We start from the raw sequence: 16,516 nt of genomic DNA, 5'->3' as shown, positions 1-16,516 counted from the left end.
TAAGTGATTCTATAACATAAGGGGAGTCAGAAGTTCAAGACCAACCTCCACAGTTCAGGTTCAGCCTGCAGTACATAGTACATAAGACTGTGTTTTTAAGGCGGAGAAAGAGGGAGAGGGGGAGAGAGAGATAAAAAGGGGGGGAGTGGAAGGAAGAAGAAGAAGAAGAAGAAGAAGAAGAAGAAGAAGAAGAAGAAGAAGAAGAAGAAGAAGAAGAAGAAGAAGAAGAAGAAGAGGAGGAGACAGACAGACAGACAGACAGACAGACAGACAGACAGACAGACAGACAGAAAACTTGTTCAAAGTTGGGCATGGTGGTGCACTGAGGAGGCTGAGACACGTGGATCTCACATTTGAGACCAGCACAGACTCCATAGAAAGACTTTGTCTAAAAAAAGAACCAGACCCTCTACTCTAGGTCATGCTCATCTTTATTTTGTAGACAAGAAAAGGAGAAAGAAAAGTGCTAAGTCCACTGTCTCTGAGTCTGCGCAGGTACCCATTGCTTCACTCTCTCATCCTCAATGCACAAAATAGTCAAGCACATAAAGTCCTAACCTCAAAATGATGACATGAAAAGGTCAAATTGTAGGCAGTGATGGCAGATAATTCTGAGTTTGATCTCCGGACAGTTCCCATGGCACCCTCTGTGCCTCACTTCATGCAAATATAATAAGAAACAGTAATACTACCTTCGGATGGTATTGCAAGATGGGGACAGCTTGATGCAGTGACTTTCACAGCATGCCAATGCCTAGTGGTTTTTGACTGAAGGTCACCTCACCAGTCCTCCAGGCACAGCTGGGCATGCCTCTCCTCCTGGTCAGAAGCTAGGCTTGGTTTGTACAGCTTAGCTCTGATCCTGAGGTCAAATAGCAAAGGGGGCTGTCGTTCTCTCTCCTCTCCATTTCCTTTCCTTCGCTGACAGAATGGCTGTCCATTGTTCAGACTGCCAACGTTGCTGTGGCAGCACTTGTAAACATTCTCTTTAGGAACCTTGGGGCAGAGCCGCTGAGAGACTGCTAAAGCTTCCTCTGCTACTCCTTCAAAGAACCTGCTCATTTAGGTACTGTGCTTTCTTTATTGAGGGGAAGGCCTGGAAAGGGAGTGGAAGTGGTTCTATGAGTCACCCAGACCCCCAGAGAAGCTAATGGGAGAGACACCTGAGAATGATGTGCATCCACTGATAGGTTAAATTCCTTCCTTCCTCCCTCCCTCCCTCCCTTCCTTCCTCCCTCCCTCCCTTCCTTCCTCCCTCCCTTCCTTCCTTCCTCCCTCCCTCCCTTCCTTCCTCCCTCCCTTCCTTCCTTCCTCCCTCCCTTCCTTCCTTCCTTTCTTCCTTTCTTCCTTCTTTCCTTCCTCAGTTCCTCCTCTCTTTCTGGTTTGTTGTTGCTGCCGCCTTGGAGGAGAGGGGTCTGTGTAAGCCAAACTTGCTGGTTTCAAACTTGCTACATAGCCAAAAATGGTTTTGGAAAGACTTTCTTTAGGTCTGTTTTCTGCCAGCTGCACAAAAGGAAACTGAAGATGGGGGGAGGACTGAGTGGACAATGAAAATATTAAGGCCTAAATGAGCATTTAGTCTGTAATTATTACAGGAATGTTTAAAGGGTATACAGATTTTTTTTGATCAATGGTCAAGGGAACTTGGTTGCTTGTGTAGTGTCTAGTGTACCCTGGGGACCAAAGAAGTTGGAAAAGGAAACAGGGTTGCCTTCACGAAAGGGGCTTACAGGAAGAATGAGATGGCTCAGTGCATAAAGGGGGTGGTCCCCAGAACTCACATAGTGAAAGGAGAGAAACTACTTCTGCAAGTCACCCTTTGACACGCCACCCCACACACACACACATACTTGCTGAGTCACCCTTAGCACCTCCCTGCCCCAGATAAAGAGATTAATGCAAAAACTATGAATTTAAGATGCAGCTTGCAGAAAGGAGCACATTCTGAACTATACCAAGGTGAGAAAAGGTGTCTGGAAGCCTCTTCTTTTGTTTCTTTGTATGTTTGCTTGCTTTTTAAGACAGGATTTCTTTGTGAAGCAACTAGCTATGTAGGCCAGGCTCACTGAAGTCACAGAGAGCTGCCTGCCTCTGCAACCTGAATTCTGAGGTTAAACGTGTACATCACTGTGCCAGGCTGGAAGTCTTCTATTTAATTTATAGTTTTGTTGCATGTATTTTTTTTCCTAGCACCTATATCAGCTGGCTCACAACTGCCTGTAACCCCAGTTCCAGGGAATCTAATGCCCTCTTCCAGTTTCCACAGGCTCCTGCACGAACACAGTACACTTACCTACACTTACGTACACTCACACAAGGCATGTAAATATGTACATAAAATGAAACAAACATTTTTTTCATTTATATTAAAATTAAGATAGTTGGTCAGGGAAATAAAAGATGTGGCCACAGTACAGAGAGAGACAAATGAAATTTAAACTGCCTGAGATTTGTAGCCATTTGGGCTAGTGGCAGGTGGGGGAAACCAGACTGAGAAGTCGTGTAAGACAGCAACATGGAGAAGCTCGACACTTCTCCAGGCCTCAGATCACAGGTGCCCCATAGTGTATGGCCTCCTAAGGACACTAGATGGCACTAGAAGGCTATTTCATGTGGTCTCCAGTCAGCTATCCAGTGAAGCTGGAGAGAGAGGAGAGTGGATGTCATTCATAGGGTCATTAATGAAACATGGCACATTAAATAGTCCCAAATTGAGATCTGCATGTGTAATAAATAAATAAATAAATAAATAAATAAATAAATAAATAAATAAATAAATAAATACTCACTCAGTTTGGAAAGACCTCTACTACCATTCTCTCACTCCATTTAAAGATTCGCTGGCAAGAAGGAAGAAGGCTGGGCATGGTATTGTACACCTTTAATCATGCAGGCAGATGAATTTTTGTGATTTCAAAGCCATCCTGGTCTACACAAGGAGCTCTGAGGGGCCAGTCAAGGCTATATACAATGAGACTGGGTCTCAGAAAGAATGAAAGAGAGGAAGAAAGGGAGGGAAGGAGGGAAGGAAGGAAGGGAGGAAGGAAGGAAGGAAGGAAGAAAGAAAGAAAGAAAGAAAGAAAGAAAGAAAGACAGACAGACAGACAGACAGACAGGAAAAAGAAAAGGAGAGGAAAGATTTGCCTGCTAGAAATGATTTCTCAGAAGTGAGCAGTTCTGAGTGAAGGGCAGGGAAGGGAAGCCAGGGAAGTGAGTCTGAGACTCAGGGGGAAAGATGTATAAAGGGGGAAAGTCCCTGATGGACACACTCCTGTTATGTGATAAACACCTGTCCATAACCCTGAGAAAGCCAATGTTCACATCAGCGATCGATGCTGAAGGTATTTGGAAAACGAGCTACATTCATTACTTTTTTAAAAAGTCTTCTTCAAACAGGAACAAAAATTTTCCCTTTTTAAATAAAAAGATTTGTTAATTTGTATTTTATGTGTACGAGTGCATTGCCTGCATGTGTGTTTGTGCACCACATGTGTGCCTGCCTGCGGAGTTCAGAAAAGGGCGTCAGATCCCTTGGAACTACATTTACAGACAGTCATGAGCTTCCAGATGGGTGATGGGAATCAAACTCTGGTTCTTTGGAAGAGCAGTCTGTGCTCTTAACCACGGTACTGTCTCTCCAGCTCCATTCATTTTTTTTTTTAAAGACCAGGTTTCTCTGTGTAGCCCTGGATGGCCTGGAATTCACAGAGATCCAAGTGCTGGGATTAAAGGTGTGTTCCACCACCGCCTGACCCATTCACCTTTTCTTAAAAGACAAGGTGTCACAATGTACCTCAAGCTGGTCTCCAACTCACAATTCTCCTGCCTTAGCTTTTCAAATATTGGGACAGGCATATGCCATATCACCATGCCCAGCCTCAAATGGTCTCTCTCTTCTCTTCTCTTCTCTCTTCTCTCTTCTCTCTTCTCTCTTCTCTCTTCTCTCTCTCTCTCTCTCTCTCTCTCTCTCTCTCTCTCGCCCTCGCCCTCCCCCTCGCCCTCGCCCTCGCCCTCTCCCTCCCCCTCCCCCTCTCCCTCCCCCCTCCCCCTCCCCCTCCCCCTCCCCCTCTCCCTCTCCCTCTCCCTCCCCCTCTCCCTCACCCTCCCCCTCCCCCTCTCCCTCTCCCTCTCCCTCTCCCTCTCCCTCTCCCTCTCCCTCATCTTATATAGCTCAGGATGGCCTCAGATTTGCTATGTAGCTAAGGATGGATGATGTTGAACTTTTGATCCCTTGCCTCCCACTCCCAGGTGGAATTACAGATGTGCCTGCAATTCCACACCTGGCTTATCCATAGATTTTGGGGTTGGTTTGGTTTGGGTATTGTTTTGGTTTTTTTATTTGATTGGTTGGTTGGTTGTTTTTGGGTAGGGGTGATTGTTTTTTGGCACGTGTGTGTGTGTGTGTGTGTGTGTGTGTGTGTGTGTGTGTGTGTGTGTTTGGCTGGGGAGGCGCTGTCTTAGTATACAGCCCTTGTCTAGCCTAACAAACACTGTGTTGCCCAGATTGGCCTTGAACTAGTAGCAATCCTCCTACCTCAGCCTCCCAAATGCTAAGATCACAGATATTTACCACTCTCCCCAGCTTTAAATCTCAGACCATAAGCAAGCATCATCCTAAATGGGGCAACAGCAGAAAGCAGCGCCCAGTGGGTCGGAAACAAAGGAGAATAATGATCATAATGACCACCTTGACTTCCATGGGACAGTTTTGAAAGTGGTAACCAAAGCTAATAAGCACAAGAGATACATATGTTCAGGAAAAGAGATGGTCAGAGTAATGGTTTCTTTGAAGTAATACAATTATATACCTTGAAAAGTCAAGATGGAAACACCAATCGGCTGCCATGTCTCTTGACTCATTACGTGTGTGTGTGTGTGTGTGTGTGTGTGTGTGTGTGTGTTGCTAGAGATGCAATCCAAGGCTTCCCAAGACTAGGTAAGCATTCTACTGCTAGAATATGCTTTTATTTCCCCAATTCACTACTTTAAAAAAAAAGTCATGTGCCGGGAGCAGTCAGGACACAGAGACAGGTGGATCTCTGAGTTCAAGGCTAGCCTTGTCTACAACTTGTGTCCTAGGACAGGCAGGGCTACACAGAGAAACCGTATCTCAAACCATAAGCAAAATATGCATACACATAAAGAAATAAAAACATTCTTTTAAAAGGAGAGTGTCTACTTATGTGAGTATATTTGTTACATGTAACTCTGCACACATAGAGTAAACTCTTGAGTTTTTTTTTAATCCAGGCAAAATAAAATGAATAACAAAAAAAAGCCCCCAAACCAGAAGGCGAAGACTGTGGAGAACACTAGCACAGCCAAGGCAAAGAAACCGGAGGCTCCAGAGCCCAAGAATGTTACAGAACCAAAAGATAGTAAGGCCGTGGAGGACCCAAAGAAGTCTGTGACAAATCAGAAAGAGAAGAAAACGGTGACCATCATTGCAGACCCAAAGGACAAAAAGAGTGTGACGGAACCAAAAGAAAAGAAGACTGTGACGATCTCAGATCCCAAAGACAAGAAACCTGTGATAGAGAAAGACAAGAGGACGGTGACATTTGTGACAGACGTAAAAGACAAGAGGATTGTGACCGACACAAAAGAAAACAGGATTGCATCAATAGACACAAAAGAAAAGGGTCCAGTAGTGCCAGAAGTAAAAGAGAAGAAAGTGCAGCTAATAGATCCGAAAGAGAAGGTGGTTGCACCGGTTGCACCGGTTGCGCCGGTTGCGCATGCTGCCCAGGTTCCTCATGCTGCCCAGGTTCCGCATGCTGTCCAGGTTCCGCATGCTGTGCCGGTTGCGCATGCTGCGCCGGTTGCGCATACTGCCCAGGTTTCGCATGCTGCGCCGGTTGCGCCTTCTCTGCCTGTTGTGCCACCTGCGCCGGTTGTGCCACTTGCGCCAGTTGTGCCACCTGCGCCAGTTGCTCATACTGAACCGGTAGCACATGCTGTGCCGTTTGCGCCACCTGCGCCGGTTGCGCCACCTGCGTCAGTTGCGCCACCTGTGCCAGATGCTCCAGTTGCGCTAGTTGCGCCAGTTGCTCCACAAGTAAAACAGAAGATTCGGGTGTCGGAGGTGAAGCGGAAAAAGGAAGTGCCACCACGTGTGCCCCAGTTAAAGGAAATGAAGGTGGTGTTATTCACACCAGAGATAAAAGAAAAAAAGGTTGTGTCTGAGATCAAAGAGAAGACACAAGTAATAGATGGAAAAGAGAAGTTAATTGTGCCAGACGTAAAAGAGAAAAAGCCTGCAGTTGTAGAGAAAAAAGACGAGAGGATGAATGAGATAGCTCGGACTGTAGTTGAGGGCGTACTGGCTGCTTCTGTTCAGTTTGTGGAAGGTAGGCTTCAGGTTTGTACAACCAAAACCATTGTCTCATTACCATAACGCCACACTATCAGGCAACTAATAAACTCATGCCTTGTTTCCAGAAGCCAGAAATCCCATCAAGAACATCAAGTGGCTCACTCATGGGGAATTCACGGCAGAAAAGGGTCGAAAACAAATTGAAAAGTTTGTTTCAGTAAGTAACTGTGGTCACTCCAGTTTGGTACCCAACGGTATGAGCAACAATATAAAAGGTCCTCCACTAATCATAAGTTTAAGGTCATGAAAACCAAAGGGGTGACGTCATAGGCAATTAAAATAAGTAAACATAATTTTCTTGTAAATTCCAAAATCAAGATAGGAAAGTTTTGCTTAGTTGTTTTATTTTTTAAATCATTATACACCCTTAGGTAATATCGTGTGTGTGTGTGTGTGTGTGTGTGTGTGTGTGTGTGTGTGTGTGTGTTTGCGCGCATGCGCACGTCTGTGGAGGCTGGAAGAGGATGTCAGATGCCCTGAATGTTAGGGGTGACTGTGAGTTACCAAGCAGATGCTGGGAATTGAACCCGCATAGCCAGTGTTCTTAGTAAGCCATTTCTCTAGCCCTATTTTAATTTTTTAAGAGACAGAGTCTCCTATGTAACTCAAGCTAGTTTGGAATTTGCCATGTAGATTAGGCTAGCCTCAGACACACAGAGACCGGTCTGTTCCAGCCTCTTGAATGCTAGGATTTAAAAGGGTGCACCACCTCCCCAGCCAGTAAGCATTCTTAACCACCCGACTGTCTCTCCAAGCCCAAGGTGGGAAAATCTTTGAAGGAGAAAACTGCAGCCATATTGTCATGCATTTGTATCATCGTTATTGTACACTGCCCAAGGAAATTGCTGTTTCCACGAAATCCTTTGTCTGTACTGATATATTCAATGGGGGCCTGCTGGCTTAAGGAGAGAAGCATCCCTAAAGCAGCTTTCCTCCAACAATATCAGTATGTTCAGGCTAACAGAGGCTACAGGGTGGCTTAAATGTCTTTATACAGTGTCGGAGACTGAACTGACAGCATCACTTGCACTAAACATGTTTAAATGTTTCCTAGGACTGACCCACTTTTGCCATCCCCGAGATCAATACTTTTGCCGAGATGGTAATGATAATGATATGCAAGCCCATCAATCCTCCCCCACCTGTGACCTGTGTCTAGTTCTGACCCTTTTAGGTGGCTTCTGGTTAGTGCATGGTTGCTTTGCATTACGGGTAGCTGAAGAAGAATGGCTTGAAATCTCTTGTCAGTATACTGTCTGAAGGGAGGTTAGCGGAAAGTAAAAGTGAAGTCGCCTAGCCCCAGTCTGAGCCTACAGTCCCAAGGGCAATTTCCTAGACCCTGGCCACTGCGGTCCGATGGCCTTGGGAGAAAGCAGGGACAGCACTAGGCACCGCACAATGTTTCCAGTAGGAAGGGCGTCTAGAGCACCCTGGGAATGAGCGGCGTGAGTGGTTATTGAACATCATCCTGCTCTAGTGTGAGTTTCTTTCCAGGCTGAGCAAACACCACCCTGGTCACTGCATTCAGGGCTCTTGACTCGGCCCGGAATGGGCCAGGGGAAGGGGCAAATGTTTCTCTGCCCAAAGGCACAGCTGTTTTGAATAACCAGCAAAGCGAGCCGGGCCAGAGGCCTGTAAGGCCCAAGGTGATGAGTGCCCACTCTCCCCATCGTAGAACTTCTGCCCTCTCACCTTTCTCTCCCCCCGCCATGGCTGCCTCTTTGCTGGTCCTTAGGAAATAGTCACTTAATGAAGGTGTGTTATATAAAAAAATTACAAAACATAAGGAAAATATACATTCCCTGGAGCGACATAAAATCCATTGCCCATACAATTATTGGCTTATAGAAATAGCAGAATTGAATGTAACGGAAGTTTAGTACAGTACAGTACAACCAAGCAGAGAGGAAGAAACTCTGAGATGTGAGGCATCTGGTGGGAAGCTGACAACACTGAGCTTTGTGCCCAGAAGCCCTTGGCTATCAGTCCAGGCCTGAGGCCCCTCTATCTTCACCTGAAAAGTTAGTGACTTGGTTAGACATTCCCTAGGAACTATTCTAGTGCTACAGAGTCTTTTTGGGACAAACATTCCCACTGGAAACAAATTTGAGTAACTGAGAATGGTGAGGAAACCCGGGCACAAGGAGTTGACTGCCAGGCTCTACAAGAACTAATGCACTGGCGAGCATGGCAGATGCCTACAGTTCTCATCACATGGGTGGGAGAGGCAGGAAAGTTAGGAGTTCAGGGTCCCCTTGAGCTACATGACACCCTATTGCAAAAAACAAAGTGTCTGGAGATATAGCTCGGTTGGTAGAGAGCTTGCCACACATGCACTAAGTCCTGAGTTTACCCCACACTGAATAAACAAGGCATGCCTTCATTTGCAACACTTTATAGAGGTCGAGGAGAGTTAAAAATTCAAAGTCATCTTTGACTACATAGCATGTTGGAATCAGTCTGGGCTATATATAATACAGCCCCGTCTTAAAACGGAAAAAGGGAACGATGCCATACAGACGATGGGAGAAGACACAGTCCCCAACCTCAACAAACTGAGTACTGTTTCTCTCTTCTAACTGAAGTGGCCAATTGGAGATGAGTTTGAAATAAGCTGAGGCAAAAGACCAGACTGTTTTATTGTTTGTTTTTTTTTTCTTTTTTTCTTTTTTCTTTTTTCGGAGCTGGGGACCGAACCCAGGGCCTTCCGCTTGCTAGGCAAGCGCTCTACCACTGAGCTAAATCCCCAACCCCTGTTTTATTGTTTTTAAAGCCATGGGCCTGATTCCTCTGGGTCCCACTTCTCATCTCTGTCACTAGACCTTCAAGTGCCAGGCTCTTGTGTGGCACCCATAGTTGCTCATAGTTGCTGACACTCAGGAGGCTGAAAAAAGGACAGTTGCTTGAGTTCAGGATTTCAAGAGCAGGCCACTGAGCCATCTCTCCAGCCCCCACCATTTTTTTAAACAGGGCTTCTCACGGGTCTTGCTGGCCACCTAACTAAGCTAGATTTTCTGGGCAAGAATTTGTCTGTCTCTCTCTGCCTACCCAGCACTGGGAGTACACAGTACCATGAATGACTTTTAAAGTGGGTGCTGGGAATTGAACTTGGGTCTTCATGCTTATGCACACAGCACATTCCTGACTTTCTTGTCATCTTTCCCTAGATTTTTGAGGCGGGCCTGGAATGCCAGTTGAGGATGACTTGGAACTCCCAATCCCCCTGCCTGGACTCTCCAGGGGCTGAGATTACAGGCCTATATCACCATACCTGGCTCTGGATGGATGCTGATTCTGTCAATAATATAGTTCCTTTTAATTGGCTATTCCCATCCCAACTGCAAAAACAGGTTCAGACAGCAGAGATACTCCAAAGTCTTCAGTTTAATATCTGCACAGTGGCTCTTCCGGCTAGGTGTAATGAGACATACCAGTGATCTCAGAACTTAGGAGGAGAGATAGAACTTGTGAGTTTGAGGGCAGCCTGCTATATAGTAAGACCCCGTCTGAAAAAGTCAAGAGACTCCTACAGGGATTCAAACCCAGGAAGGCCTTACACACGAGGCAAACACTCTGCTACTGAGCTACAATCTCCCAGACGCCATCTTGAGGGCATGTGGATAGTCCAATTGCCTGACTTATTTCTCGTCCGGTCTTCTTTTACTTTTATATTTTATTATTGTGGGGGTGTGTTTGGCGGTGTCGTCTACATGTGCGCATACCACAGTGCCCATGTAGATAGGTCAGAAGACAACCTCATGGAGTTACTTCAGATCTCCTTTTACCTCTTCCATTGATCCTGGCTGTTTGACTCAAGTTGTCAGGCCTGCATAATGAGTACCTTCACTGAGAAATCTCCCCAGAACTTGTTTTATAAACCACATATCACAACCAATGAAGTAAGTCCAATCTTACAGATGACTAAAACTGGGTCCATTACCTTAGTCATCCCTTAGGTCTCCTGAGATAGGGTAAGCAGAACACGTATTCCATCACAAATTATCCTCCAGTTTAGCCACATACTTGCCTCCCAAGTGAGGATGTGGAGAAGTATGGTATGTCCATCCAGACCTTAACCCTTGCCCCTCCTCCATCACAGTCCAAAGCATATCTCAAGTGAATTTTACATTGCTGAATTATTCCATTTCTCCTCTACTGTGGGAATAAGTGGAGGTGGGTTCTAGTTTGAATCAAAATTTTAAAAAGTCAAGATTTCAGAATTTGTAACCCTGTTATGCAGTGCCTTTGTTGAACTGAGCCTGATTTTTCTTTCTCAGTGAGCTTTTTCTCTCCCTCTCCCCCTCCCCCCCCCTCCCTCTCCCTCCCTCCACCGCTCTTCTATGAAACAGACATGGGAGTTTCAAAACCGCTGGGTGTACTATGCAGATTTTATAGAGAAGAAAGACCTAATTCACTCCTTCCACTATATCTACCGGGTGCGCTGGAGTGCCCCCACTGCTGTGAGACCCATGGCACGAGTCAGTGCCAACGCCTACTTCACCATCAAGTTCAACAAGAGCAAACCTGCGGTAAGCACTTCTTTTTGCTTCCTGGTCCCTTTGGTTAAGATTCAGCAATGATGACATTTCTAGTCATAGGCATCATTGATTCCCTCCTCTCTCCCCCAGCCCCCATTGCAAAATGCTAGGTTTTATGAAGGTTCTGATCTTTACCTAGATAGCTAAGGATGGCCCTGAAATCCTGATCCTCTTGTCTTAGCCTTCCCAGTGTTGAGATTATAGGTGTGCATCACTATGCTGGCTCGAATGAATTCAAGCTATTTATTGAGGGTTGAACCCAAGGCCTTGCATATGTCCTTTGCCATTGAGCTGTATCTCTAACCCATGAAACTTAATAGACAGGTTTCTGCCGTCATCATACTTGACCCAGCTGTGGCACTTACCATGCTGATTACTCTGTTCTCCATAACACGTCACGTCTGGTTTCTAGAGCATGCTCTCCTTGTGCCTCCCTCGCCATTCCATGGCAGTATGTACTGGTGTGTTTGCCTCACACACAAACACTTTCATGTGGGAATGTCCCGACATCCAGTCCCCTTCTCTGTACTTCCCTTGGTAATTAATCCAGTCCTGTGACTTTAAATATCACCCAGAGCTGAGTTAACAGAGCGTGCCCACAGTCCCGCTTACTCGGGAAGTTAAAATGGAAGGATCATTAGAGTTCACAGGCCAGCCCGAGCAACGGCAAGATCTACATTTCAAAAATAAACAAAACCCCAAGCTGGGCGCAGCAGTGCACACTTTACCCTCAACACTCAGGAGGTCGAGTATCACTTGAACCTAAGAGGTAACGGCAGGATTGGAGATGTGGTTCAGCAGTTATGAGCACTTACTGCTCTGGCTGTGTTTGTGTTTGGTTCCCAGTACCCGTGTCACATGAACAGCTCATAACTACCTGTAACTCCAGCTCCACAGGATCCAAGGCCTCTGGCTTCTGGCTTCCATGGCATTCACATGCACACACACACACACACACAAACACACACACACACACACACACACACACACACACACGTGTGCACACACAATTTAAAAATAAAGTCCAGAGCTAGCTCGGTGGTTAAGATCTGGGTTAGATTTCTAGCACCCGCATGGCAGCTCACAACCATCTTTAAGTCCAGTCAAAGGGGATCTGACACCCTCTTTGGTTCTGGGCACATGTACAGTACACAAGCATACATGAGGCAAATCACTTATATGCATAAATAATAAAATAAAAAGAACTTTTTTTTTTGGTTCTTTTTTTGGAGCCGGGGACCGAACCCAGGGCCTTGTGCTTGCTAGGCAAGCACTCTACCACTGAGCTAAATCCCCAACCCCATAAAAAGAACTTTTTTTTTTTTTGGTTCTTTTTTTTCGGAGCTGGGGACCGAACCCAGGGCCTTGCGCTTCCTAGGTAAGCACTCTACCACTGAGCTAAATCCCCAGCCCCAAAAAGAACTTTTAAAGAAGTGTTGATATCCAGCTTAGGTGACACAGTGTGACTCCTTCAGCTCAAAAAAAAGGTCAATCAATAAGATACATTAATGTCACTTCAACCTTGTAATTTCCAAATCTCTAGCATATCTTGATATTCAGTGAAATTTTCACTTAACCATTTTTAAAGCTGATTTTGTTTTTGTGGTTCTGAAGGTTGAACTTAGGACCTTTACATGCTAAGCGGGTGCTCTACCACTGAGCTGTCTCCCCAGTTCTGGAATTGAATGTTTGATTTTCCCTCCCACATCCAACTCACTTCAAGTTTTTGCATCTGAGTTGATGGCCAAATCTGTGGCATCTTCCTCAACTCTTCTCTTTCTCTCACATCTGTCCCATGAGGAAAATATATACAGATCCCACCCACCCCCTCTCGGATTATTTCAATAGCGTAACTGGTCTCTCCTTCTATTCTTGCCCGCATGTAGCAGTCAGCCAGCCAGAGCCTTTTAAAGTGACTTTCCATCACTGTGTTTAGAGATCTATTTTTTTTAAATTTTCTTTTTTTCTCCATCTTTATTAAATTGTGTATTTCTTATTTACATTTCAATTGTTATTCCCTTTCCCGGTTTCAGGGCCAACATCCCCCTAACCCCTCCCCCTTCCCTTCTGTATGGGTGTTCCCCTCCCCATCCTCCCCCATTACCACCCTCCCCCCAACAATCACGTTCACTGGGGGTTCAGTCTTGGCAGGACCAGGGGCTTCCCCTTCCACTGGTGCTCTTAGTAGGCTATTCATTGCTACCTATGAGGTCAGAGTCCAGGGTCAGTCCATGTATAGTCTTTGGGTAGTGGCTTAGTCCCTGGAAGCTCTGGTTGGTTGGCATTGTTGTTCATATGGGGTCTCAAGCCCCTTCAGGATCTTTCAGTCCTTTCTCTGATTCCTTCAATGGGGATCCCGTTTTTAGTATTTATGTGTGTGCATGTGAGTGCAGCTGCTGTACACAGAAGCCAAGGTTTCACATACTCTGGAACTGGAGTTACAGGCAGTTGCAAGCTGCCTACCATGGGTGCTAGGAACTCAGGTCCTCTGCAAGAGCACTCTTACGGTTGCTTAACAGTCCTTCGTTTAAAATGTTCCCATAGTGGTTCTGGAACTTCGAAGAACATGACAGTATTTGAGGAGCTCGTTAAATGAAGATTCTGATTCAGGAGATCTGGGTAGTGCTAGATGATATATCCTTTGTGGTGGTGTTCATTTTTTGGGTTTTGTTTGAAACAGGGTTTTTCTGTGTAGCTCTGGCCATCTAGAAAGTCACTCTGCAGTCCAGGCTGTCTTCTAGAGATCTGCCTGCCTTTGTCTCCCGAGTGCTGGGATTAAAGGTGTGTGCCACCACTGCCTGGCTGAGACAATACATTCCTCACAAAACCCCTAGGTAATTCTGGCAGCGCACACTTAGAGATATGTGTGAGTAGCAAGAGCCTATGAGCTATAACTATATTTAATTTATATGCTATTCTCTCCCTCAGTGAGGGAGGGGAGATGGTGAGACTGGGAAAGTTAGGCAAGACCAGATATCATATGATGAGGCCCTGGGGAAAAGGCTCTTGCTCAAAATCCCAAGCACAATTTTGAAGGTGAAAATAGGTGGGGGTATCAAGCAGTGGTGGTGCACACCTGTAATTCTAGCACTTGGGAGGCAGAGGCAGGTAGGCTGTGAGTTCGAGACCTGCCTGGTCTACTGAATGAATTCCAGGACAGCCAGGGCTACACAGAGAAACTCTGTCTATAAATGAATGAATGAATGATGAATAAATAAATAAATAAATAAATAAATAAATAGGGACCACGGCAATATTATTACCTATTTTTCTGCCTTAAAAATGTACTTGTAGGGCTGGAGGGCTGGCTTAGTTAAGAGCACTTACTGCTCTTGCAGAGGACCTGGGTTCAGTTCTCAGCACCCATATGGTGGCTTTCAACTAACTGTCCATAAATCTAGTTATTTTTAGGAGGTGGGTTTGATATGTGCTGGGATTAAAAAGTGCACCACCACTGCCCAACCCAAAAAATAATTTTTCCTCTTTGGAAAAAAATGTATTTCTTGGAGCTAGGCTTGGTAGCAAACAATTGTAATCCTAGAATTTGGGAGGAAGCAAGAGGATTTGTTCAAGGCCAACCTTGTACATACTAAATCTGACTCCAACCTGGGCTACATGAGACCCTGTCTCCAAACCCCAAATATATTTGTTAGGTGCGGTAGCACACGTACCATCGTATCATTCAGGAGAGAGGTTGTGAGGAGAGGTTTACTTGCAGCTAGCCATATATAACACAGTAAAACCCCTGCTTCAAAATTAAAAATTTCCAACCTCCACCCCTGTCAAAAAAAATTAAAAAGGAGACGAAAGGAGACTGATTCATGGTCTTATTGAGGAACCCAAGCCTTTGCCAGTTGTCTCCAATCTTGTGGAGTAGCCTAAGGTATCCGTGACCTTTTGCAGAATACATTTGAAATATTAAAGAACTACCAATTAATGGATTCCCAGTAAATAAAGGTAGGCCCTGAAAATGCAAATACACAATACGGATAAGGGTAAAATAGAAGGATTAAGCATTGGCGTGTTTGGTCCAGGCTCACACTTGTCCCTCTTTCTTAGGATATGCCTGTTGATGTCTCTTATATCTTTGAGAATTCAGAACTACTTCAAAGGTAATTAAAATTTGGAGACTTATTGTAAATGAGTGAGGTAAAGGTTGCCACATTCTAGGACTCCAACAGGCCCATAGACAGATAATTCAAGCAGATTCCCCTTTATCTTTGGACCACTTACCCTATAGCATGGGCTGAAAATTGGATTCTAGCATTACTCTAGAAAATTTTTATGCTTTTTCAGTAATTAGAAACTTAAGGATTAGTTGAAAGAAGAATGGGGCAAAGTGAGTCATGTCTGTCTCTTTGTCTGTCTGTCTCTTTCTGTATGTGTCCATGCGTGTGTATGGTGCTGGGTATCAATACCAGGGCCTTCCACATGCCAGGCAGGTACTCTTATCACTGAGGTACAGCCCCAGTCCTCTTCAGGGAAACCTCAGAATTTTACTGAATTTACTATGGATGATATAACCCCTTTTAGGTGTTATAGTCATGTCTATAATCCCAGCAATTGGGAGGCTGAGGCAGAAGGATTGCTGTAAGTTTGGGACCTGTCTGGGCTATAGAGTGAGATCATGTTTCAGCACTCCCCCTCCCAGTAGAGAACCACACCAAACTCATATCATGTGTAACAACCCATGTTATTGTATAGCGGCTCCCTGCAAGACTTCTTCTGTAGTCCTAACGAACAGTAAGGAACACAGCTAGAACCCAGTCAGAGACTTGCTCACTGGGAATGTGAGGTGGGAACTCTTGCCTGAACTGTTTGATGATAAAACTGTGTGTATTTGTGTTTTTCCTTCCTCTGTAGGCCAGGAAAGATTCGATTTCGAGAACAATGGCTGAGGGACATTACTGAGACCAAACATATTTTGTTGGAGTCTATCCCTTTTAAAGTTGTCTGATTCCTGTGTTATGTTTGAGGATGTTTTACAACCGACATTAAAAATATGAAACAGCATATCAAATCACATAATATTTATTGAATAATAAACTCATGGCACATAACCCAACTGCGTTTTTGTTTTTATTCATTATCCATTCTGAAACAAGTTGTTTTCTGTTTTTGAAAATATTTTTCTCAACACTGTATCATGATTTTGGAGTCTGGCAAGCACAGAGTTGAGTTTTGAACATTATTAAGTTCAGCCATTGGCCCTTAGCTATTTGGTCCTCCTCTATGTCTACCTCCAAGCTTGACAGACACTTTTATGGGTATCTGGGTAACAAAATGGTAACAGCTCTATACTTTACCCTAACAGTCTGAAAGGCTCTACTAGTCACAGACCTCATCTACTGTAAGGTGAGCCTCACTGCTGAACTCTGAACCAGAGGATTTTGGTGTGTAGAACATCATGCTCGTGACTGCAACGAAGCAGGTACGGGTTACCACCCTTCCTTATTTCTGGTCTTATTTCTGTCTTCACACTGGGTCATCATGTATTCCTAACTTCCCAATGGGACTGCTATGTCTGATCACACAATTCTAAAACACCAAAGACAAAGTTACACTACACTTCAAATGACAAAGACGTACAAGGAACACAGAA

General features: G+C 44.9%; 1 protein-coding gene across 1 annotated transcript; it reads left to right on the top strand.

Moving 5' to 3' along the window:
- The first annotated feature begins 990 nt into the window (after positions 1–990).
- Positions 991–15,974, top strand: Akap14 (A-kinase anchoring protein 14). The gene is made up of 6 exons (NM_021703.2): positions 991–1,066; positions 5,251–6,350; positions 6,442–6,533; positions 10,726–10,905; positions 14,974–15,026; positions 15,778–15,974. The coding sequence occupies exons 2-6, from the start codon at positions 5,261–5,263 to the stop codon at positions 15,869–15,871; spliced, it is 1,509 nt and encodes a 502-aa protein (NP_067735.1). The 5' UTR covers positions 991–1,066; positions 5,251–5,260; the 3' UTR covers positions 15,872–15,974.
- The last annotated feature ends 542 nt before the right edge of the window (positions 15,975–16,516 follow it).

Source organism: Rattus norvegicus, chromosome X, assembly GCF_021556685.1.
Source record: "Rattus norvegicus strain SHRSP/BbbUtx chromosome X, alternate assembly SHRSP_T2T, whole genome shotgun sequence".
Classification (NCBI taxonomy): Eukaryota; Metazoa; Chordata; class Mammalia; order Rodentia; family Muridae; genus Rattus; species Rattus norvegicus.
Note: the sequence above shows the minus strand (reverse complement) of the source record. Positions and strands in the feature narration are given on the sequence as shown.

Coding starts and splice junctions, on each gene's coding strand:
- Akap14 (NM_021703.2), top strand. CDS start 5,261: ATGAATAACAAAAAAAAGCCCCCAAACCAGAAGGCGAAGACTGTGGAG. Junction 6,351..6,441: donor TTCTGTTCAGTTTGTGGAAG/GTAGGCTTCAGG, acceptor CCTTGTTTCCAG/AAGCCAGAAATCCCATCAAG. Junction 10,906..14,973: donor TCAACAAGAGCAAACCTGCG/GTAAGCACTTCT, acceptor CCTCTTTCTTAG/GATATGCCTGTTGATGTCTC.